Source organism: Stegodyphus dumicola, chromosome 5, assembly GCF_044657685.1.
Source record: "Stegodyphus dumicola isolate Sdum_Otavi_A_Nest chromosome 5, ASM4465768v1".
Classification (NCBI taxonomy): Eukaryota; Metazoa; Arthropoda; class Arachnida; order Araneae; family Eresidae; genus Stegodyphus; species Stegodyphus dumicola.
Window position 1 is genome coordinate 145,672,079 of NC_140772.1, and position 27,208 is coordinate 145,699,286.

The following is a 27,208-nucleotide window of genomic DNA, read 5'->3' on the forward strand; positions in this document are numbered from 1 at the left end:
TTCAACACTACCGCCTGCAATCAAAACACTAACGTCTTAAAATTCAACATAACAAAACCTCAGAACACACCTTATATTCATCTCTAAACCCTGAGCTACAATTCTGAAAAGTGGCTAACTCTGAAGTGTAGCGTCAGAGAGCCTAACTACATTCATTCAACCTTTATCACATATTCACAATAATTTGCTCTTTTTACAGTCACACGAATAAGTTAAAATTTTTGGCATTACTCTAATATTTTTACTTTTAACATATCACAATATTTCTTAACTTTTAAGATAACAGTTCAGATTGTATATAAGGACATATTAACATGCCGTTAATTTTACGCATTTTAAAACATACATTAGTAGTACATTGTTAACTTCTATTCTTTTCCAAGCAAGTGCCAATTCTTCTGCATTGAAATTCTACATTTCAAAAGTCTTTCAGATTAAAACTTCTTTCTTGCCAGAATCTTTTAAATAAAATTTTATACAATAATTTTTACAATTTTCTTAAGGTACCTTTCTCAAAGATTATCAATGCTTTTTCAATATTCAAGTATTTACACATTCCTATTATACATTAATTTTAGTTTTACTCGCGAGTAACTGAAAAACAATACCAAAATAGGTAACAACTCCTTTCTCGCCTTTTTGGCGATAAAGGTAGGCCTCACATGAGGTAAAAATTCTTGAATTCTGCCACTTGCAGTAAGATTGAAAAATTAACTTACGGTTTCAAAGTAACATAAAGTTTTACTTATCTTTGTGATATTCAGACATCCTTTTTTCTGCCCAGTCCTGGAAGGTAGCGAAGACTACGGTCTGGTTGATCTTCCTTCTTGTGCGGGTTCGCCCTTCGGTCCCTTCCTTTAGCATCTGCCTGTGGTCACGGCCGTTTGATGGCAGCTGGTCTTGGCGGAACCGGGACAACTGTCTCTCGTTGTTGCCTGGATCTCGTTGCTGGCTGTTCAAATTTTTCTTGCGTCTTTGCATCTGCAGCTGGTCTTCCTTCATCAATTCGTCGACATTTGCTGCGTAGACTCCTATCCGATGGGTAGATCTTCTGTTTTGGAGCCGTGTTATAGTTGCTGTCATTTCTCCTGGCTTTCTTTGCATTAGTCGTACTTCTCCCTTCTTCATTCTGGGGGTGGTCGTGCTCTCTCTTCTCTGGTCGGTGGAACGACTTCTTTTTCTTGTTACCTTCAGTTTTCCAACGGGGGAACTTTCTTTTCAATTGCTCCTGTCTACTAATGGCTTGCCCTTGGGATTGTCGTTGTTCCACCTCTGGAGCTTGTGCCTGCCGTGCCGGATCCTGCAAAAGATCTTGAAATATTGGCATTTTATTACGATTATAAAATGGTTTTATCTGGTCTACGTTTGCGGTGCAGGTTTCACCATTCCTGGCTTTTAACACCACTAAGCCTGAGTTACTTTTTCTATGACATATGGTCCTTCAAATCGTGGATAAAATTTAGCAGTTTTATCTTCTGGTGCTGAAGAAAGTGAATGCTTAATTTTTAACACTTCATGTCCTACTTTATAAGTTACTCCCCGTCGTTTCATATCATAATAAAGCTTCTGTTTTCTCTGTGCTACTTCAGTGTTCTTTTTTGCTTCTTTAATTTATTTTTCTATATTGCCCATTTTAAATTCTGGGGCTCTTTGTTGAACATAAAATAATTTATCTAACGGCGTTATAATCTTTCTGCCTAAAAATAACTCAGCAGGAGTTTTGCCCGTCGTATCATGTTTTGCGGTCCTAAGGGAGAAACCTAATTCATTGACATAGTTAACCCAGCTTTTATGAAAATTTTTAACATAACTACGGACAATTTTCATTATATTTCTATTGACCCGTTCCGCTATATTTGATTGCGGCCGATACGGGACCATTTTTAAATGACGTATGCCCAGTTTTTGGCACATGTCTTCAAATATATTACTTACAAATTGAGGACCATTATCCGATATTACTTTTAGGGGCGCCCCGTATTTTAAAATATATTTATTTAAAATAGAATCAGTAACTAATTTCGAGGAGGCTCGTTTTAAGGAAACAATTTCGATCCACTTACTAAAATAATCAACCATAACAAGGTGATAGCCACTTTTATTTAACTGACTTTTTGGGAAAGGGCCCAATAAATCGATGCCAATTATTTCATTTGGAAATTCCGATTTAATACTATTTAGAAACCCGGCCGGGCGGAAATTAATATAATTAACTGCTTGACATGTTGGGCAGGACTGGACATACGCCCTTGTTAACTTTTGCAGCTCAGGAAAATAAACTGCTTCGCGTACGCGTTGGATGGTTTTTCGAATACCAGCATGAGAAGCTAAAGCGGAGTCGTGTAACTCCTGCAGTACATTTAATCTAAGACTAGCTGGGATAACAGGTCGAAATTCGTTGTTGGAATTCGTAGTTTTTGTAAAAAATAATAGACCATCTATTAGTTCGTAATGGGCCGTCCTATTTCTTATCGCGACAATATATTGGTGGCTAAAATTTTCAGGATCCTTTAAATAATCATAAATATTTTTAAATTCAGGATCCTTACTCAGTTCGGTTATCACAGTTTCTCGGGAATGTAACTTACATGCTGTGAGCATTGCCACCTTTACAGTATTAACTTCTTCATCTATTTTTATTCTGGATAGGGCATCTGCTACGATATTTTCCTTTCCGGGGCGTGTGCTTAATTACCAGATTATACTCTTGTAACTTTAGTGCCCATTTTATTAACCTTGTGGATAAGTTTTTCCCTGAGTACAATCTAGTTTCCGCCGCATGATCAGAATACACTGTTATTGGACCTTTCGAAAATAGACTCGGAACTTTTGCACTGCTAACAGAACTGCAAGTGCCTCTCTCTCAGTCGCGGAATAATTTTTTTGTGTTTGATTTAAAGTTCTACTAAAAAATGCCACGGGCTGCTGATTTTGCGAAAGTACCGCTCCTAGCGCATAATCCGAAGCATCCACTGAAATTTCTAAATTCTCATCGTTTTCAGGAAATTTCAAAACAGGGGCTTGCGTTAATGCTTGCTTTAATTTCTCGAAAGCACTATTGGCTTCGGCCGTGGACGAGAAAATTGCCTTTTTCCTTTTTAATTTTAACAATGGTTCAACAATAGCTGCAAAATCTTTTATAAAACTCTAACTTCAATCTTTGGAAGAGTCAAATTTTTCACAATAACTGTATTTAACTTGAAGAAAGAGGGCTTTTCTTGGCCTTCGGATTTCCGCACCCTCCCGTCAGCAGAAATCCGTTTTAGTTTAATTTTCTTTCTTCCTTTCCATGCCTTCCTTGTTTTTCCGCTGGCCTTCAGACTTTTTTTCTGGCTTACTATTGAACTGTCGACGTTCGCCGGTTGTTTTTGGATACTTTTTGGTCCTTGCCCTCTGATTCGATTTGCTTCCGTAGCCGTGTTCTTGCCTTTGCTGTGGTCTTGGCGCACCAAATTGGCTTCGTTGCTCAAACTGGCGTCTTCATTCGATGTCCGCCGTTCTTCTATTTTCAAACTGGATTGTTAGCTCAAATAACTTTTCCAGTGTAGTCGGATTCCTTAATTAAATAAAGTCTTGTACTTGGGGAACTAAACTCGGCAAAATCACTTGAATTATCTCAGGATCCGGACGGTTTCCATACAAGAGTTTAAAGACGTGAATTTTTCTTAAAATAAAGGTGGAAAGATTTTCGATTCGTTGCTGGTATATGCTGAAGAGTTCCGTTTCTAAACTTGCACGATCTCTTACGACAGGGAAGGGTTTTATTAAGGCAGTCTTAAAATTTTCGTAAGTATAGGTGGGACTTCCCGCTTGACCCAAGAGGCTTCTGCCTATACATTTGAACCAATTAAGCGCTTGGCCCCTCAAAGCGCTGGTAGCTAAGGTGACTTTATGGAACTCATGGACTGGATACAGCATGAAGTGGTCATCCAATTTTTCCAAAAAACTGGTTACCGGTGAGTTTCCATTAAATGTTGCTTCTGGTTTCATCGATGCGCGCATGGTCTGTACGATGTACCCAAATCCTTCCAGGGCGGCAGCTGGCATTTCTGGATTCTGAGTCGCTTCTGCAGGCACCACAGGTTCTTCTTGAAACTCGGCCATGGTTATTCTTCTTCGTCGGGCGCCACTATCAGGACTTGTATTCCTCTTTGCTTGCTTTGGAAACATGAACTATCCTGACTCGGAACAGGGAGCTTACTCAAGCTATGTTTACTAAATTACGTGATTCAAATCTTATTTATTGCAACAACTTAAACTGTTATGACACTTTCAATTGCACAAGAGGCCCTTGCTTTTACAACTGCATTTATTTGCGGAACACTTCCTTTTGCAATAACAGTGTGTACATATACTCCTCTCTTTTCAATCTACACCAGAGCATATCTGTGATTGTCGACATACACCGGTGAGGGTCCGAATGTAGAAGAATGTAATGCAATATTCGATCTTTCACCGACGTATTTGGTGAATGTTAACATTCTCCGGTGAAAGTCGACATTCTTTAATTTCGGTCTTTCGAGGTAACATATTTTTATACGATTATATACATATATATATATATATATATATATAATATATATAACACTTTAAATTGCACAAGAGGCCCTTGCTTTTACAACTGCATTTATTTGTGGAACACTTCCTTTTGCAATAACAATGTGTACATATACTCCGCTCTTTTCAATCTACACCAGAGCATATCTGTGATTATCGAAGTACACCGGTGAGGGTCCGAATGTAGAAGAATGTAATGCAATATTTGATCTTTCACCGACGTATTTGGTGAATGTTGACATTCTCCGGTGAATGTCGATATTCTCCAATTTCGGTCTTTCACGGTAACATATGTTTATAAGATTATATATATATATATATATCGTGTATATATATTGTTTATATATATATATATATATAATCGTTTATTGCAATGCATTGTCGGAAACGCTTTCCTGGCCCATAGTGACGAGAGACAACACAAGAAAAATATGGTACGAACATTGTGAAGATATTTTTTTATTTTCCTTAGCGCAGCGGAAACCAAGAAATAAGAACAAAAGCAGGGGATCGCCATCAAAGAAAGTATTCGAAAGTTCCTTCGGAACGTATCCTAAACATGGGTTTGGTGGAGATAGTCCAGTGCATTGTTCAGCAAGATCACGAGAACTAACTTGCATTATCAGTTCGTCTCGGGGTACTTCAACACATAAGTGCACGAAACCCCAGTTAGAAGTCCAACAGGAACTTGTGGCACATATTGTGGCAGGTGCTGGTAAAGTCCTGGGGATGCACGGTATTTTCCAGAGCATCTCATGTTGGATGTACGAGAGATGGGATACCCGTAACAGGGTGCAGGTCGTAATTTCGAACACCTTTTTTGAGGTCCATAAGTGTCTAATTTTGTTCCTACTTTTTAATTTCTCTTGTGCTAAGCGTAACTGGTGTCCGATCTTTCTTGTGTTTTGTGTTGTTTGCACCGGCCAGGAAAGTGTTTTCGGCCATGTTTTGCCATTTAATTTTTCGTCATCGTCGTCTCTCTCATATATGTGTATAATTACATATGACTCAAGTGTTGCTACTATATGATGACATTTACAAACACGGTGTTTAAAATGCTACATATTCCCATCCGAAAATATCTTTTTCTTTTCCTCTTGCCCTTCAAATAAGATATATGTGTCCTTCATTGCAAAATTACCTGGAACTTTAATTTTTCTTTTTTCGAGGACAATGGAGAGCATATTTCAGTATAGGCAGCTGTCAATATGCAAACATCAAATTGTAAAAGCCATTAAAGTGTGGCCGAAATGATCAGAAGGGCTAAATTCGCATAAGGATTTAGGAAATACATTTTGAATGATTTTGTAAATTTTCCTTCAATAAATTTAATGCAACAGGCAAAAGAAATTACAGGGAACAATAAATATAGGAGAAAACAGGTATATCTTTTCCTAATTTACTTTGATTTGATTGATTTCTTTCTTTCTTCCTGTATAAATAAATAAACTTTAAGAATGCAACTGAAGAATGAGAATAAAAGTTTCAATTGAAACAAATGGTGGCAAAAATCCTAGTGCGGCTCTGATGGACTACGAAAAAGACCAGCAATATGATCCGAATTTTGAATAACGAGAGAAAATTTGAAATCTGTGCAGCCAGCGATGCAAAGAGACTCGTTAAAATACAGGTTTGGCTGATTCAGAAAGAACGTTACGTGTATATCTTCTAAAATGCTTTTTCCATCCTTTGTTTGTAGTTGTTTCCCTTTTCATTTCAGTTTCCTTTTTTCCTCCTATTTTGCAATTTTCGTCATTGTTTCCCTCTGTTTTTAAGCCACCTGTTTATTATTTCTGTTATTATTATTGCAACTTATGTAAAAATTAAGTAAGGAAAAGTAAGGCACTGAAACTTTGCAAATTATTACGCTCTACGTGAGATTCATGGAGGCCGCTTATTGCATACAAATAACGCAAAATACTTTAACTTATCTGCTTGGCTTTAGGTCAGAACAACGAAAACAACAAATTCACCCTTTGTAGAAAACAATTCTGCCAGGCAATAATCTACGGGGAGTTTTTTCCCTATGAAACTGAGCCAAAAGTGTTATATAGTATCTAAATATGGAAGTGTTGTACATGTTAAACGTGATCGTCATTGCATTACTTTCACTATTTTACTAATGAAATAAAGATATACCGATTTTTTTGTAGATTGGAAAATCCTCCTTGTGATCATGAAAAGGAGCAAAAACTGGAAAACGAGAAAGAACTGGAAAACGAGAAGGAACTGGAAAAGAAGCGAGAACCGGAAAAGATGCAAAAACTGGAAAAGAATCAAAAACTGAATAAAAAGGAAGAACAGGAAAAGAAGGAGAAACTGGAAAAGAAGCAAGAACTCGAAAACAAGAGAAAACTGGAAATGACACAAAAACTAGAAAAGAAGCAAGAACTGAAAAAGAAACAAAAGCTGGAAGAGATACAAAAACTAGAAAAGAAGCAGGAACAGGAAAAGATACAAGAATTAGAACAGAAGCAAGAACTGAAAAAGAAGCAAAAATTGGAAAAGAAGCAAGAAATGAAAATGAAACAAGAGCAGAAAAAGAAGCAAAAACTGGAAAAGAAGGAAGAACTGAAAAACAAACAAAAACTGGAAAAGCAACAGAAACTAGAAAAGAAGAAAGAACTGGAAAAGAAGCAATTACTGGAATGGATTCAAAAACTAGAAAAGAAAGAAGAACTGAAAAAGAAGAAAATACGGGAAGGAATACAAAAACTAGAAAAGAAAGAAGAACTGAAAATGGAGAAACATATTGAAGAGATGCTAAAACAAGCACACAAAAATGAACTGGAAAGGCAAAAGTTGAGGGAAAAATTGCAAAAACCAAAAAAGAGAGACCTGAAAATGAAGAAGGAACTGGAAAAAATGCAAAAACTGGAAAAGAAGCAAGAGCCGGAAAAGATGCCAGAAATGGAAAATATAGAGGAGTCTGAAAAGACGCAATACCTGGAAAAGAAGCAAAAAACGGAAAAGATTCCAAATCTGAAAGACAAGCTGGAACCGGAAAAGAACTGTCAAACCCGAAAAAGAAACCGGTTGAACTGCGAAAAGAGCCAGAACTGGATACCGACTGTAGAACGATTGATTTAATGACCAAACGAAGCAAGACCCGGAAAAGAAAAATAGAACAAATAAATCATATACCTGCTTCATTTTACCAAAATTTATTATCAACAACATTTTTATTATCAAGAACTTTATGGTGTTCTTAGTATATGGACGGCATTTGATAATATTTTGCTCGGTAAGTGTAACTACTGATATATTATAAGCTAGTAATTAGTCATGCTAACTTTAAGATACCAGTATTATTTTAGCAGCAACTAAGTACACTCTTTCGTAGTTCAGATCTATGTTTTCAGTGCCTTTCATGGCTGCGAGGTCTTCCGGTTTTACCTGGAAAGTCACAGTTTATTGACTTTTTTAACACATAGCTTTACACATGACAATATTTTTCAACAATAAATTTATGTTGTGCTACTGGCTTTAAATTGTGCAAATAAATATTGCACGGCATATCTTTCATAATTGAACTCATGAAATTAATTTATACAAATTTCATTTTAAAATTTGTTTGACCCTGAGCTGTCTTATCCAACTGCAGATATTCATAGAACTTTATATCAAGGTTCAAAGAAACGTTCAAAAAGGAATGTTTATCCACTTTTAATTATGTGTTAATCAGCATGATTTGCATTACTAAGATTGTAATTCTAAACAAATTAAAAGCTATTGTAGTATGTACATTAGCTTTTCATTTGCTTTCACCTTGTTTAAATTCAGTTTGACATACCACAGTTTCCGTCTCTACTCAGGATTTTTTCAGTGTAAAAATTCAAGATTACAAATTGAAATGAGCGAAAGAAATAACTTTTAAAATGTGTGTATACATTACATCAGAATCATAATATAATTAGATAAATAAACTGAATAATATGTTATAAAGCGAATTTATATCAATTTCGATTTCTTTCAAAATAGAAATTCCTTCGCACCTCATAAATCTCACAGAAACTCTCGGTTTGTGATTCGTGAGCTTTAGTTTTTTATATTTGGAATTTGGCAGCAATATGATTCACTGTTACGATGCAAATTCTTGCTCACAAATTGGTTATCTAACTAGAAAATGGTATAATTAAAATAAAATGAATATTATTAGATGGAAATGTTGGTTTCCTTTGCGTTTATCTGAATGGTATCGTATATATAAACCTGTTGGAGACGTTTTTTTCCCGCACATCGAATAGAGACACATAGTCACATAATACAAATAATATGAATACAAGAATATAGTGTAAGATGATGCTCTACCACATTTCTCTATTACTTAAGACTGCGAAAGATTTGTTAAAGCATTACAGGATCATACTCTGATGGATCTCGCCGTTCTGTTTCATTTTCTGCCCTCGAAAACACATTATCTTAGTACAATAGATTACTTTTGAAGGAATGGATTATTTGAAAACATTGTAACTGTAAGAATTATTCTCTGACGTTATTACTGAAAAAGCGGCTGAGAGCATAATCTTTGGCTATGCTCTTTAAGCTGTATTAAAACCATTTTGAAATGTAAGGCCTACAAACTGAAACGTAAATTTATCTTATTTCTGTACTATTCATTAGAGTTATATACATTCCCATCAATAGATACTGAATGGCTAAATATTCTGCTTACCCAAATCAGTTATTTTTTTTCTCTCTTCTTTTTCTTAATTTTAATTAGTCCGGAAAGTAAAGCTATAGAGAATTTCACTTCTTCATTAGAAATCTGATTTAGAATTTTGTTTTCGGAGATAAAAGTTTGAATTCTTTATCCCTTTTCTAAACACAAAGATTGAAAAACGTAACATCGAAATTTTGAAAACATTTATACACTAATAGAAGGGAAAAAAAACAGAATATAATGCTTCAGCAAGCATGTAAATATCTCTATCACTTAAGTTTCAGCTATGTTTGCTATAGTATATTCAGGCGTATAAGGCGCACTTTTAAAAGAAAATGCAAGATTGAAATTTATGGGTACGCGCTGTACGCCAGCTATAAAAATGTTATGTTTAGAAATATGGAAAAAGTGATTAGAATTAGATAAAATTAGATTTCTGCGTGTAATTAAATGCTTTTTATTTAAGAGAAATAACATAGTTTATGTACTTAAAAATTTTCGTTATCGGATTCTGTTTCATTTTCACCTTCACCTCTGATCCATACTTGCATAGACAGATCCAAGTTCCTCATATACGTCTCAATCTATAACTTCAAGCACATCATCGAATTCTGTTTCAGTTTTGCCGTAACTTTTACTCTGATCCACACATAAATAATCATCTTTCGTTGCATCTAGACCGTCAGATATACCACATAAATTAAACGGGTTTAATTTTATTCCGTGATTTTATTATCTACTGACACACTATTTATGCGCTGACATGACGTATTTGGTCTCCATTTGTAATTAGTTTTTTCACCTTCACTTTTGTTCGAGTATTCCACTAACGTTTAAAATATTCTATCGATGATTTATTGACATATATGTCTAATATATGAACTAATGGCAATAATCCGCTTGGATAAACTGTCATATCTGTATAACACTCTTTCAACAACATATTTGTGCTATCCGTTAGATGGAGGATGAACATGTCCCAAAGTATTAGACTTTCTTGATTATCTGAGGCAAAAGGAAGCTTTTGCCAAATATTTCTTATCCACAGTTTCACAACATTTTTCTCCGCCGATCATTTCTCGTGAATACGGATGAAAACACTTTCGGGAAACTGCACTTCAGCAAAGTCTTTCTTTTCAAGATATCGATGAGCTTTTAATTTCGTACGGTCGGCTAAGCAGGAGATCAGTACGGTGAGGTGAGATTTCTCGTTGGCCTATTGATTTTATGTTAACCGTTATTTTTCTTTCATATCATTGTTTCTTTATCTCCTACTATATCAAAACTTCAGGAATGACATCGATATTTGCAACACGTGATAGTAAATAAAGTTTAACATATTTTTAAAAACTCATCAAAGTTTTATCTCTATATTTTCGAAGCCTTTGAAAAAATTTTATCTCTTTTTCTCGGAGAACTGAATTATTCCGTGAAGTAAATCGAATACACAACCTCAGTTTGCTTTAGAGTTTTCACTTCCATTTGCACTCGTTTCTTCTATTTTTAAGGCAAAGAAACGTACGCTGTTTCTTGTTACAATTAATCCATTCTAGTGATGATGGGGATTTTCTACAATGCAGTTTCCAACACTTTCGCCGACGGTAAGCTATTTCATTACTTCTTTATGCAATACACATTTATTCTTTGGCGCAATAATCATTGTAAAATTTCATGCCTCTTCCACTCGTGTACGAAGCATTCACGAAAACCATCCTGCATGATTTCCATTTTCTTTCGCAAACTGAATGACTTAACATTTGAAACTTGCATAGTGTTTGTTTCGTTCGGCGAAAGCCATAACTACTGGTGAAGAAAGCACTGGATGAACTACACTTCACTAAAAGCAAATGTGATATCGTTAAGTCTTTGATGTTGACATCAGAACCACGGCTTCAAATGACTACAGAAAGAAGAAACATGACTCCTAATTCCGCAAATTCACTTTGGTCGAAAGTGCACTCTTATCCAAATGATGTTCCTTATTTCTCGAAGTCCTAGAATAACATTCTCTTCCACATCCAGAATGAATACAAATCACCTCCTACCTTGCAGAAATATTTTCCCCGATAATCATTTCTCCTGCGCACCACCTTATCGCTTGCCAAACTGCAATGTTTCCGCAATTGACATATTTGCTCGTGTTTCCTAAGGTATGAAATAATCAAGAAGAGCTGTTGCGAGATATGATGTTTTTGGTATTGCCAAACCACCATGTGTATTTTATTGCTTTCTTTATTTACTAAAGACCTGATGCATTGTAATTAAGCGATATAAGAACTTGATTTATATGCGATTACGTTTTCTTATACAAAATGTTCCAACAAGGTGCTTATGGGTTGTAATTTCATTTATTCAAAACTCAGTCTAGTTATATTTATAAAATTTTCAATAGCAAACGAAAGTTTTAAGAAAACAGTTTAAACGTTTTGGGTCAAGATACTTTTCAAAAAAAGTCTAATCCAAGAATTATTTATATGAGAAATTTTATGTAAAAACAAATGGCGCACATTTTTACGTTTGAAATTTACTGGCATATTCCATGCCAAATTTAGTAAGAGATTTCAGGTTTTTACCAGCTATAGGAAGTCAAGGATTTCTAGAATAATTTACAAAGTCAAGGACGAGTTCTGTCTATTGTTAATTGGTATTTTCATTTCCAAAATAGAACATTGAAAATTAAATTTTGAGAGAAGTCTTTTTAATTTTTTTGGCACGCTGCATAATGAGTTCATTTCAAAAAAGCTGAAAATAAAAGTATCAGTTTTCTACATTTTACTAATTATTCTTTCCTCCAATACCTAGACTTCATTTCGGAAACTTTCCTTTTGGTTATAAGAAATAAATCACAAAACAATTGACTGATGTCAATCGAAATCAGACGGAGATACTTATGTTCAAAATTATTTCATAACGAGTGCAAACTTTTTCCTCATAAAATTATGAGTGTCGGAGAAACATATGAAGAGCTAGGCTTCGTAATTTTTACAAAACAAATGACTTTAAATTTAAAAGTACCAAAGCGCAAACATTTACGTTTTTCAAAACACATTTGTACTTGCAAGTCAATGCCTACCACAAACGACCAAGATCCGGTCTGAACTTTTGCAGACAGTGCACAGACATGCGTTTCGAGTACCTTTCATTTTGGTTATTTGCGTATGCCATGTAACCTTCTCAAATATTCTCATGCTTGTGACTCAGAATTGAAATATCATTTTAACTGATATTTTTATGTGATGTGTAACAATAATTTTGTTTATTTTTCAGGATGAAGATTCAGGCCCCCTTTGCGCATACCGACTGTAATTTGAATAGCCAGTTTACAATAACAAGCTTAATAGTAACCGACCGTCATAGGAAGACGCCCGAGGCTTAAAGGAACGCGAATCTCTATCAAAGTTGCAACTTGTGTAAATGCAATTTTGACTTTTAAATTCTTTTATTTTCCCTTTCTCGTGTCAAAAATGTTTCTTTCTTCAATATTTAGTTTAATAACGTGAAACTTTAATTTAAATTTTTCTTTTCGCTATTTTTACTTTAAAAAGATTTTAAGTTCTTTCATTTTACAAAAGTAATACTGATTTTAAAAACTATAAATATTTCCTTTTGGTTTTTTATTTTAAAAAATTGCTTTTAAATTCTCACTTTATTTATTTTACAGAAATATTATATACTCTTATAAGCTAAACATATTTCTTTTTTGTATTTCCATAAATGCCATTTTTTCAAAAAATATTTTACTCCTTTTCATTAAGGGGTGTTGGAAACCCTATAGCAACAATGTTGAATTGGCAATTTTTGGATTACCTTTTCTGAAAATCTGCTGTTCTTACAGGCTTGAAGGTTTTTACGTAATTAAAGTACATCTATCACCTCGCGCTCTTACAAGCACGAGGCAGGTTCGTCTATGCGCTCGCCATAGTAGGAAAATAATCTCTATCTTTGAAATTTTATCCTCTAATTTATTACACATAACGGTACACAATATACAATAAAACAAATATCACTAGTATAGTATACATTTAATTATATACATAATATAAGGCGTGCAAAACATGTTTTAAGTAATCTCAACTATATACATAATATAAGGCGCGCAAAACATGTTTTAAGTAATCTCTTTCCACACGGCATGGCTGCCGGTCCAATCGCTAAAGTACCAAGTCTCGTATTCACGCCACCAGCCTGCCTCGATCGGTTTTTCCGAGGAATCTCGAATTCTTTTAATACGGTGTCTTTAATCATAATATTGTTATATCAATCCATTTCATCGAGAGTCGCGATCAAACTTTTAACTTTTGTTTTTAAACTCTGCAAAATAATTTTCCCTTCTTCAGATATTTTATAGAGATTAAGAATCACTTCATCATGATGTAAAAAGAACAGCCATTTCTCAGCTTTCGATGGTGGGTCAAACATAACTTCTTTCATTATTTTCAAATGTTTCAATAATCGTTTCCCTTGCTCTAAGAATCTCCTATATCTTGATAAAAATAAGAACCTTAATTTCTCATTTCCATATAAAATATACTTTCTCGGTGTCTACTGGCTTTAACGCCTGACATTCGAATCATGTTATTAACAGACATAAAAACAATTATAATTTTCTAAGTTAATATGGTTAATATATAAATTAAGAAGGACTTACCTTTGATCCCGATAGTGAAAATATCGAACGAAGAGCACAACTTGACGCTGTTAACTTTAATCATGAGCACACTGCAGTGCCACGTAACTTGACATGATTACAACACGGTAATTCACATTATCCCTGATTTAACTTTTCATGATTTCACTAGGATGATGAACACTGATGATCCCATTTTACCACTCACTGGCTGTTAACTTTTTAGCACATCACGCTTTCACAAATCGGATGAATTTATTCGCACACATGGCCCTAAACGCGCCATTTTCTTTCGTCATAAAAATCTTCTCTCATCGTAGATCCATTCGTGAACTATCACCGAATTTCATTTTATAACTTTCAGTAACTTTTTACAACCATATTTATTTATTATTTTCACTATTTAGTGATTATTTTCACTATTTAGTGATTTCCTTTTTCACAATCTTATCCTATCGACTGCGCCGATTTGCACCTCGCGCCGTTTCAAGTCCGAGGCGGGTTCGGTCATTTCTCATGCACTCGCCATAATAGGAAAATAATCTCCATCAGCTTTGAAATTTTATCCACTAATTTATTAAACAATACACAATAAAACAAATACCACTACTATACATTTAGCTTAAGTTATCTCTTTGCACACGGCATGACTGCCGGTCCAACCGCAAAAGTCACAAGTCTGGTATTCTTCCCACCAGCTTGCCTCCACTCTGTTTTCCGGCGTAACTACGTCCCTTCCTTTAACCGTCTTTCGCCCCTCGCGGATAAAATGTTCTGGAAACGTCTTTCGCTAAGGGAAGTAACATCACAATACCTAGCTGAATATACTGAAAAGAGCTTTTTTATCATTTTAAATTTTAGAGTATTTTACAGTATATTTTGTTACGCATAGTAAAATTTAGCACTGATTATAATCAAAAGCTCTTTTCGGCAAATATTTGGAAGCGTAGTAAATAAGGTATAAACATTTCAGATACCTGTGAGCAGTAGTTCTTGAGAACAGGTACTACATCGAGTATAAAAAATCACGTTCGGGGGAAAACGCGATTTTATGTAAAAATTCTCAATTATCAAAGTATTCAATGACAAATTAAAGCTAGATTTTGTACAGTCCTAATTTTCATAGAGATTAAAGAACGGTGTTTTAAGAAAGCTAAAATTGTAGAGAATTTGAAAATGCAAATATCAGAAATCCTCATTTTATGAAATGTTTTGGCTTTCATCACCCCTTCAACTATTCTATTCTTTAAAGTCCTTTCTCTTTTTTTTCTATTCTGGTAAAACTTGATATATAAATTTAATTCTTTGTCTTTTAATTTTTAATTTTATATCTCTGGTCGCATTTCTCTTTAACGATTAACATTTTGCATTTGGCTTATTATTATTATATTAAAATTATGCAAAATGAACAAACAGTAAATAATGAGATGCTCAATTAAAAACAAATACAGATTTAATGATAAAAGGGAAATTTTTAATGTCATTACAAACAAGATTTCAAGGGGTTCAAGAGGCCGTTGCCTAAAAAAAAAAGAAAACAATTCGTCGTTTCCGGAAGAAATGAAACTTTAAAAAATATTTTCGTTGTCACAAAAACCAAACTTTTTGAAACATTACGTTATTCAAACTCTTACGTCACTTCCGAGTGTCACGTTATCTAAGATGGCATAGGTTTCGGCTACGTACCCAAGCCTCTGGCATCTCCTGAGGGCGGTTGGTTACTACACCTGAACCAACGATAGTGAACTTCCGGTGATATCCTTCTGTCTGTACCTGAATGAAACTGGCTCTATTTGACGGCACACTAGCGAAACACTAAAAAGTCATGATTTAAACGACGATGATTTGAATAATTTAACTGGAATTTTGAGGACGACAATTTAGATTAACTGCTGCTGATTTTTTATTTAGGTGGTCGTGAGTATATGGTTTAGTGATGAAGAGTATGAATAATTGAGTAGGATGATAATAAAACTTTAGATGATCGGGCTTTGTATCTAGGTGAAGTTTTTTTATTCTGACGACGACTTCAATGATGATGATGAAGATGATACATAGGATGGTTTAGAATGACTGATGTGATTTGGGTGATGATGGTTTATCTTATTCTGACGATGATCATGGTGACGCGATATACATGATGATTAAAATGACGATGTGTATTAAGTGATAATAAATATTTAGATGAATTTGATGGTGACATAGTTTTGACTGATGACGATTTTATACATGATGTGAGAGTGATTTATATAATACTTTAGAGGAGTTAGACAATAAAGACGATGATTAAATGAGGATGAAGAAGATGATGATTTGGTTGATATTGCTTTCTATTTAGATGATCTGGAAGATTATGATTTATCTATCTCGACGATGATAATGGTGATGATGACATATACGACGGTTTAAACTGAAGGTATGATTTCGATGATGATGATTATTTAAATGATGGTTTTCAATTATCTGGTGATAATTTTATAATTTCTTTCTTGGTTATTCAGATAACAATTTTGATGGTGATTTAGAAGTTTGAGGTGATGAAGACGATGATCAAATGAGAATCATATTGTTGATGGTGGTGATTTAGATGATACTGCTTTTTATTTAGTTGATTTGAGCTATAATGATTTATCTTAATTTGGCGATATTTTAAATGACGATGATGATGATAATATATATATATATGATGGTTTAACATGAAGATGTGTTTTGGGTAGTTATGCTTAGTTAGATGTCTTAGATTAGCAGATGAAGTTGATTGGATTTAGAAGGAAATTTATATATATGATGATTTCAATGAGTTAGATATTGATTTAGATGAAGGTATATTCATTTGATAATGATTATTTAAACAATAAGAGGGTCGTCCGAAAAATTACTTTGCCGTAAACCATAAAAAACAAAGTCTTATTACCTGGAAAAACCTATTGCAAAAGATACAGCTATATTTCTGCTACTTCTCAGCATAAGAAACATCGGAACTATACCAATTGTCATAGCGTCGGTTACCTATTTCCATTAGAGTGTCATAGAAGTCTGTCGCCTGGGAAGAAAGGCAGCCCGTCACATTTGTCTGCAACATTTCACCTGTAGGAAAGTGTGCCCAGACAAGAACGTCTTCAGGTGCAATAACACGTGGAAGTACTTAACAGCAAGATCGAAGCCATAGAATGGATGGTCAGACATCTCCCAGCGAAACGTCTGCAACATATATTTTGTGGAATTCCCCGTATGCGTCCGATGTTGTCGTAGGACACCACAACACCAGCACTGAGCATCCCAAACCATTTGTTCTGAATGGCTCTTCAGATGTTCTCTAGTAAAGCGCAATAAAGATCAGCTTTCACCGGAGCACCACTCGCCAATACGTCAATGAGCAGAATGCCTTTACTATCCCTTCAATTTCCTTGCATAGACTGAGGACTTCAATTTCCGTGCATAGACTGAGGATCGTCCGGCGCGTGGATCCCTGTGACGCCAATCAATTGTGAGTTGCTGTTTTCTGTGGTGAAGTGAGCTACCCACATCTCATCACCTGTAACGATTCTGTTAAATTGCGTTCAATAAACTGATTTATGTATCTGCTGCCTCTAGTTCTTTGTGTTTAAGTTTTGAGTATTCGAAATGGAACTCAAATACAATCAATCATATATATAGATTACATATCAATTCATATATTTGAATTAAATACATATTTACTTACCGGCCCGAAACTTTCTTAACACGTTGAGCGCGGCGCCGGTCCCTGGGGATTGACAGTGAACTTTCCGTGTGGCCGGCGTCGGTCCCTGGGAACCGGCACTGGAATTTTCGTTTGCCTGGCGTCGTTCCACGGAACCGACAGTATAAGTTAAAAAATAAATATAGTCTCAATGAAATGTGATCAAATTTAGCATTAATGAAATGTATTGAAACATTCTAAACAAAAACACGGCTTAGCTTTAAGGCTTAGCTCGCTGCCGGCTGAACGGAAAGGACAGCAAATTCGGCGCCGAACTCAGCGTGTTAATTAGAAAGCTACCGCTCGGCCTTAAAAACGCACAGCAGTTTGGTTTAAATAACCATTGATAACACTATTCTATAACGTTCTATAACGTATTATTCTATAACGTTCTTTGTACGTTAAAGTACATATAGCACAAGAGTGTGCAAGGAAACTGATATATAACAAATTTATTTAATATTTTTCATATAATAAGGATAATTTCAAACTGTAATCATAATTCTAAAAATCCATGACATTATCGAATTGAGACCTGTTTCGATGTCAGATATATCTCGTAATGAAATCTGATATTTTTTGAAATTTAACAACTAATTTTTCGAGGTATTTGACAGTCCAATCTGTATAAGTTTCATTTATTTGTTTAAATGTTTGTAAAGTGTTATCACAGATTTTCATAAAAAAGGGTGTGAGAGATAATTGATAAAATTGATAGATAGAAATGGAGGGAAAGTATGCATTTGTTCAGAAACATAAACGTAGTATTTATGAGATTTCTCGCACAGCCAAATTATAATTGTTTTGTTATTTCTTTTTTTTCATATTTAATTCTTTTAAATTAATTTCTCAAAGTTTGTCATAATTTATGTGACTCAACTAGGTACGAAAAATTGATTCGGAATGTAAAAGAAATATATGTATTCTGTAACATTATTTTTTGTAAAGTTTAATTTTTTTTAATTAACAAGGTCTGTAACCAATGTTTGCACTTATTTAATGCACGGAGTTCCAAGCAGTTTCACTCATCATCCTACAAGCTGCAATAAACACAAAAACACAACTCTGAAAATGAAATATTCTAACAAGGATTGTAAAGCCAAAGGCATATAACTAGTCTCCTGTGTATGCTCAGATCATTCAATATGATTTCTCTCACAGCTTATACATTTTCAGATGAGTTACTCACGTTCGTTTTTAAAGGTAATCAAAATAATGTAAAACTGCAATTAAAAAGATTAAAATTTCGACAAATTGACTAAATGAAATATATATTCGCTGGTCGCTTAAAATTGCTTCAACGGTACCTAGTTCCAAATTGCAAGATGGGTATTCCACACACGGATAATCGAGAATTAATATAACATTCTACAGCAAAACATTGCAAATTCCGTGCTTTTTTCATATAATGCATTCATGCTGTCAGATTTATTATGTCTAATCTTATAATATTATTGTAAAATTACGGCCGGTAGAAATCATTCCTTGAAAATGAAGGCCCCTTGCCACCTTCTTGATGACTAATTTCAAATGGATAATTCAAACGTGGCGAAAAGAGAAATATTAAAATTTTCAAAAATTCGTGTTTACGGTTTTTTAATACCTAGATTTACCACTGCTAACTAATATTATGATATAATAATATATTAATAATTAGTCAAATGAAATTTATGTGGCTTCGTGTCAACCACTTGGTATTTTTAACGCTGTGTTTGAGCAAAAACAGAATATTGTTTATTTAAGCTATAATAAACATCCTACAGTAACATTTAGTTATTGTACATTGTTTTTTATCAGCACTTACGAGCTGAAGTTTCGTCTTATTAAACTATCCATATTGGTGTTTTTCATGCTCCTATATTGTTTTTGTATATAAATAATGGAAATTACAATTGGGATGATCAGTTCCATAAAACTCTCAGTATTCTGCAATCCTAACCACATGACCAATGGTGCCCCAAACATACAAGAAACAAACAGGTATTTACAAGTAGGAATGATTTTCGAAACGTTTGCTTAAACTCAAAACAAAATAAAACAAAAGGGTCGAATCAAAATGTTAATGTTTCATAAAAATGTGCAGTATAATGTTAGATGTAAAGCCTGTTTTCGTTTCCCTGGCAGACGTACTAGGAAGTTTCATAAATGAAAGTTTTCTCTTTTGGTGGGATAGTGGCTGTGACCTATACATCGAGCATTCATTGCTGGACAGTACGTGTATAATTACAGATAGATAGAGATAAGTAATTAATAGAGTATTTGACATATATAAACTCATCATTCAGATCTTCGAAAGTGTTCAAATAGTAAAAACACGATACCGTATGCTTTCACCACTTCACTTATGATGTAGACTATGCCCATATGAGGTACTTCTCCCTGTTAGAGTTAACTAAATCTTAGCTATTGAAATATAGCATTTTCAAATTCTTTCCATTTGAATTTAACATGAATAATTTTACTCTGATCTCTCTCTTTCTTTTCTGTTTGTTTCTTACTTCTAGCCATCTATATCCAGTTCTATATCTTCTACTTGTGCCTCTGATATTTAATGTAACGGCATTTTGCTTTAGAGTAAATAGATTTAAATTAATTAAAAATTACATTCCTATTTTCAAAATACTTTTATTAATATTTCAAGGTAAACATTTTGATATTCGTCAAATGGAACTCGAACCTAAAATTTAATTTTTATTAAATCTTTAATCTATTTCCAGCACTATGCATAAAAATGCCCTTTCTTGTTAAAATAACGAAACTGATTTTAGATTTACTAGTAATGAATCAAATTGCAAATTGCTTAGTTGACATTTTTCAGCTCTCAGAGTACATTCCATTTAACTATGCAGTAAATCGAATGATTGTTTGCAGTTAACAATATGTAAAAAGCTGTTTGGGCCAGGTCGAGAAACAGGTGGTTTACATCTGGAGGAAACGAATTTTTGACAATGTCTATATACTATATATAAACGAATAATTAGAAACTTCCGCGTAATGCTCTTATGAAATAATTCACTGTATATTAGAAAAGTACGAGAAACAGACGCATATTTTTTCAAATGAAAAAAATCGAAAAATTATGTGCTTACTAAAATCAAAAATCTCAGGCGAACAACAAATAAGGCCTTGTAAGGCCTTATGTATTGTTCCTTATAAGTTATGTGAATTTCCTTATAAGGCCTATTAAATTATACACACTTTTTGCTGCTGATCATTTAAATTTATTTCTTCGAATTGCTCTTTCAAACTTGAATACCCGATTCCTAAAAGAAAGTTGCTGATTTTGAAATAATGTATACTGCTTAATTTTGGTCGTGCGTTTATGAATTTTTTCTAATTTTATTTCTTTATTAGCGGAAGTACCCGATGTCAATTAAGTTAGATTGAAAGCAATGTATCTAACAACAGAGAGAACGATACCGTTGTAATCCTTCTCTAACGATGTAAAAAATACGATTCATAGTTATACATTTTTCAGTCTGGTGCGATATGCAACCCCACATAAAAAATTTCGATAGAAAAATATAATTCTCTCTCATTGTATCAGAAGCAATGTCACTCAGCTTTTAGTGATTTTCGTCTTTCTAATCAAATGGCCATAACAGCTCAAGTTCCATCCAATATTTCACCTATATTCAACTTTAGTCGATTCAATGTCGCAAAATATTTATCATAATTGATGAGAAATCAATAACGCAAACAAACAAACAAACACACAAACAGACATTCTTCTTTATATATATAGGTTATGTAAAATTGACAATTTTTTTTATTAACAAAATGTAAGATTTGCAAGCGAGCAGTAGCAACACTTTTCGAAATAAAACAATTCTATCTTCAACGCCCGAGACTGTTACCACTAGGAAAAATGAGTGCGAAAATTAGAACTTTCAGAATTTTTAATTAGTATTTTCGCTCATGAAAGTGGTTAAGATGAGAATAGTCGAAATGGCTTCCCTCGAATTTTCGGAATCGGGAATAACGTATTTAATGTTTGGGAAAGCAATTTTTATTTCATCTTTTATCTATTTTCGTATTTTAACAAACTCTAGGATTTGAAAGAGAGCAATGGTAACAACTTTCGAAATAAAGCAGATTTTCGTCTCCAGCTTGCGAGACTGTTGCCACTCGAAAAATGAGAAAGAAAATTATCGTTTTTCCGAGTTTTTATTTATAGCTCTGATTTTAGCTACTTTTTTTTTTTTTTTTTTTTTTTTTTTTTTTTTTTTTGAGAAACGTGACGTCGACCTAATTGTAGAATGTTTGGTGGTGATAGCTATAGTAGTGACCGAGTTATGAGAGAACAAACACACAAACTTTCTTCTTTATATACTATATAGATAACAAGTATGAAACTTTCCCAAATGTAAGTATACGAACCGCGAGACTGTATTAAAATTTGGATTTACTTATTTGTCAAAAAAGAATTTTTTTAAAAATTTGACATCGCCAAAACATGAATATTTTCGTGATTTAAAAACATTTCCATAACTGGAAGTATATTACTACAAGCAACGATCGCAAAAATAAAGGTCGTGTAGGGACTTTTAAGCCGGATAAAGGATGTTGGTGTACATATACGTGAGCATATACATATACGGTTGGTACAGCTAACCTGCAATATAAAGAGAGAAGCAAGCCTACTCTTTAGAAAATTTCAATATTCTTCGGCTAATCGTTTTTGAGTTATGCGAGATACATACACACATATATTATATCTACATACATACAGAGAACACGAAAAAATCCCTTTTAAATGCATTATAAAATATACTATGAAAAGGAAGAAGTCTTTATTCTGTCCGTATGAGATGTCGCACAAAAATCATCCAAATGGATTCAGATATGGACAAAATGGATATTTCCACTGAAATGTGATACTTGAAAATTTTCGTAATTATAATACTTCCTTTATATTGTAAAATGCAGTAATAAAATATTACCTAAATGGGAAATCTTAAATAGATGAGAATTAGTACCAGAATTCCACAGCTATACTTTTAAGAAGTGGTCGTAAAAAAAAGTGGTTCGCTGAGAACTTCGTTCTAAAAGTTCAAGCAATAACTAAAACATTTTCGAATAAATTGTGTGTGAAAACTGTATGTCCCGTCGTTCAAAAGTAGTGGACTGTAAATTCACTTGATGTTCCCTCAGTTTAGAACCCAAGAAACCTCAGAGTCATAATGTTGACCGAAACTACTTTATTGGCTTTCAAACATTAAGTTGGCTGAGGAACGGCGAAGAACACTTTGACACCTCTGACTTCAGTAGCGGCTCACCAAGTAAACTCGGGAGAACCTCTGCTTAGTTGAAACTCACAGCAAATTAAAAGCTCTAAACCCGAGCTTTACGATCCTAACAAATTTGTGTCTGCGCCTCTCCCCGGTACAAAGAGAGAAATACAATTTGCGTAACATAGAACTAAAATATTTAATCCTTTGCGGCGCACTGTACGTTAAAGTCGGAATTTCAGCAAGAAACGTTGTATTCAGTCTATTTAGTCCTAAATAAGTATACAGGTAAAATTTTGTAAAAATTGCACTTACCGTTTTAATTCAGTGGGTGTTCCATGAGGTGGAACACTGCGCCGCCAGAGCTTTGAAAAGTGCGACTAAGCGAGCATTGCAGTGAAGCACGAAAATGAGTAGAAGCGTTTGCATAAGAATGAAAAAACTCTGTATTATGGCTGTATACATGGTTTCCTGGATATACACAATATTCTTGAATATATACGGATAAATGAGATACATATCTACATACACAAGTCCTATATACAAAAATGTTTATAAATTTTCCTATTTCTTATCTTCGTGAAATTGTTCAAAGCAAGTCACACCTTTTTGATGGAAGCACAAACCAACTAAGATTAAAATAATTAACTACGATTAATATTAACAAAAAAGAAAAATAAGCTTATAATATATAGATACACGAAAAATATCTACACAATTATTGAAAATAAACGGGAATGAGACTAAAAAGGCAGCAAAAATTTCGCGTAGGTCTAAGTAAAGATGAGTCAAGCTACTAATGAAATTCCCGCCTAAAAACTACCCCCAAAAATTTCGAGATGCCAATATTAATGCTTTCATAACACAAAAACCACCTCGCCCCTCAATGCTGCTTTGTTTGAATTCATTCCCTCCCCAAAAAAAATCAACAGAAAACGAAAACAACGGATGTTCTCTCCTAAGAGCACACATGTTCTGATTAGTAACAGCATGAGATTGCTAAAGGCGCAGTGTTCCCGCTAATGGAACACCTGGTTTTATTCAATGATTCTGCGTATGATTTTTGTATGAAAGATTAAAAAAATAATTTGGAGTACAGCCAGCAAAATTATGCCTATTTTTCTCCAAATAAAATTTTTATATCATTAAAAAAATAGAGAAAATTACTTGAAAAAATGGATTTTAATAACACATAATAAATTAACGTTATGTGTCTCCTTGTGATATGCTGCTATCTACGGTTTAAAAAGAAAAGTTCAAAGTATATTATAAAAGCATTTTTATCTATTTACGGTTGAATTTAGAGGCTTTCGAAGCGATTCAATTTGGGTGTTCCATGTAGTGGCACACTGAGACACAAAAGCTTAACCATATTTTAGAATCATTTATAAAAATATATAAATGTAAAGTTAAATATAAAATATTCGTTTCAAAGCGATCGTTGACGATTCCATATCTCTTTAGTCTTCCGTTGATGCGGTCATCTTAGAGAGACATTGTGAAAAACCTATATTTACTTATTTTCTCAGAAACATCGGTCATCTTAGGATGGTAATCGACAAGAGGATTTATTGTACCTATATTTTCTTTTTGTAAAATTCTGCGTTTACATTTTCTAGATCTAAATTTAAATTTGATCTTTCTCAAAAAAATAGTGTGAAAATGAATGCATTTCCGTTAATAATCTATTCCGTTAATAACTCTATCTGGCTTTAGGGGTCCAGAGGTAAAGTCGTTGAACGCTGGTAGCTAGACCCAGCACAAAAACACGCTGCTTGAGAATTTTGTGGTTTTTCTAATGTGTAATGTGCGTACGAAACTTTTCCTGAGAAAGTCCTCCCCAAACGCTTCCCTCCCCTTAGGAAAAGAGCCCTAACGTGCTCTTCCAATAATCCAATAAATATAAATACGGTACTGAAATATTACGTAGTTCATCCTGACTTGTGTCATCACAACTAACGAATCGCAACATGCAAAGGATACTTATATAAAAGGATTACTTTGAAGAAGCTGAAGGAAAAAGAACAAAAGTCTTAATTTTATTCAAAGAACATAATATTAGAAATTTCAGACATGCATAAAACTTTTAAATACATTTAATCTAAAATAAATGCTCCTTTTCCCTTTTTTAATTTTTTTAAAAATATATTGTTCATGAAGAACTGCCAATACAACTTTATGAAATGACTTAATTAAATAATAACGTTTAATAGTTAAGTAAATAAATTTAAAATTCTCTTAAAATAAAAATTAAATACTGCGTAGTACTCCCATACGTATCATTAATTTTCTACTTCCTTTCAACTTTTCAATGCAAGAGTTCCTTCTTGGATTTTTAGCAAAAAATTATTAATGAAAGGAAATATATGAAATATAGAGGTAAAAATATTCCTCATTCTTACTCGCACCTATAATTCATTACTCGAATACGCACCAGCACCTTTTAAATGTAGAAAAGATATATCTGCAGAATAATCGTCATGCGATTATTTTATTTACTCTCTTTTATAGGAATATATTTTCCACGACGATATTTTTAAACTGCGAAGTTTTGGAACCTCTTTCTGTTCTTCGTCGATGTTTTGTACCACGATTGTTTTCTTCGATGATGTTTTAGACTTACGATATGTTTTCCTGCCTTCTTTTCTCCCACATGTTTTCTACAACGAAGTTTCCCTCTTACGTTGTTTTCTCCGCTACGTTTTCGTCCGCGATGTCTTCGTCGGACCTCCTAGAATTCACTCGCAAGCAAGCGAAATAATCGTTCCATTTAGACTCTTGTCCTTCGACAAAATAATACCTGGCCCATTATGGATTAATGCAAATGTACAGAGACGTATAAGATTATGGGGTTCATTTAAAAATGACTTTTCAGTCCACTTTCATATTAGTTTGATTACCATTAAAAAAGAACATGAGAAAGGTGTCTAAAAATTTGCGTCTTATACTTAGGAATTTTTGAATAAGATTACAATCAATTTTTTTTTTCTTATGGTTGGCACTTGCCTATGTCGGCATCGTCCTGCCCTAAGGCCAGATCGGTAGTCTCTTTATCATGGAGGCGCCTAGTAGGCGGGACATCATTGCCTCCTATGAAGGGACAGACAATTTTACATCCATGCCTTCTCCGGGATTCGAACCTGAGCCCTACGGTATCGCACTCAGGTTTCCCTAACCACCATAACGCTAAAAATAGGCTTGCAGCTACAGATTTGATTTTATTCATGATTTATCATTATAGTCGTTAGAATATTTTATTCTCACAATTAAATATTTTTTTTTTTTTTTTTTTTTTTTTTTTTTTTTTTTTTTTTTTAGCTTGTACAACGATGATTCAAATTTTAGTGTTTTTCCAGCATCAAAGCGGTTGCGCACATTGATTACAGACATGTTGTTTAAAAAAATAAAATTTACGAAAAAAAAATGCAGATCAATTTTTTAACAGTGGGAATCAATTTTTCGTAACTATTTCAGTAGTGTCAGTTAATTCAGACTTGTAGAGATTAATATTCAAATATTAAAACTGAGACTCGGTCTTTCAGAAAGCCTCACAAGTACTTTCTCTCTTTCCATAACAATGTATGTTATTGTCGTTATGATTGATCAATACCAGTATTGATCACCGATAATTTTTAAGAAAATCTGTGATAACGCTTTACCGACTTTTAAACAAAGGAATGAAGCTTATACAGGGTGAGCTGTCAAGTACTTCAGAAACTGTGTTCTTAAACGTTTAAAAATATTTCATATCTTTTAATGAAATACATCTGACACTGAAGCATGTCTCCATTCGATGATGCCACCGATGCTTGAAATTATATTCACAGTTTCAGCATGTTTATAATAAAAATTGTAACCAATGTGCTACTCACTAGTTTTCTCATATACTCCTGCGCTTTATGTACTTTAAAATTACAAACGGCTACAACTGTGTCTTTGTTCACCTTGTTTATTTAATCAAACTACTTTGTCTTTAACTGACAGAGTGTTGGCTTTATAGTAATATATACTTATCACACTTCTGCTGCTTTGTTTTGTGTTTAAAATGTTTCTTCAGTTTTATTTGGACCGTAAACGCTTCAAGAAAGTAATTCAGAAATCTGATTTAGAATGTGCGTGTTGATGATTGACTGATTCAGATTCTTGATTATTTTCTGATTAGATCTCATTTGCGTCTGCAAAAAGTGCCAATAATTAGGTAATAAATCTATGCAGACTTTTCGTCAGAACTCGTTGGTATGCAAGTAAATAAAATGCTTACACAAATGAATAAAATACTCCTCATATTACCATTTCGACGTTTCATATACAGATAATTTGACTAAAACCTGATAATAATTTATATTTTCTCTCTCATTGTAATGTTTCTTTATACTTTTATAAACGTTCTTCCAAATAAATGTTTCCAC

General features: G+C 33.7%; 1 protein-coding gene and 1 pseudogene across 2 annotated transcripts in view; both read left to right on the forward strand.

Moving 5' to 3' along the window:
- The window catches only part of LOC146997277 (uncharacterized), a 32,247-nt gene extending 24,378 nt beyond the window's left edge, over positions 1-7,869 (forward strand). Inside the window, exon 2 of the mRNA XM_085816303.1 lies at positions 6,711-7,869. Within this exon, the coding sequence (XP_085672429.1) occupies positions 6,814-7,647 (834 nt within the window). The 5' untranslated portion in view covers positions 6,711-6,813 and the 3' untranslated portion in view covers positions 7,648-7,869. The remainder of the gene's footprint in view (positions 1-6,710) is intronic.
- The window catches only part of LOC146997269 (cullin-5-like), a 572,661-nt pseudogene extending 555,234 nt beyond the window's left edge, over positions 1-17,427 (forward strand). The window contains exon 21 of the transcript XR_015040943.1: positions 12,488-17,427. The product of XR_015040943.1 is annotated as a cullin-5-like (transcript). The remainder of the gene's footprint in view (positions 1-12,487) is intronic.
- Positions 17,428-27,208: the final 9,781 nt, after the last annotated feature.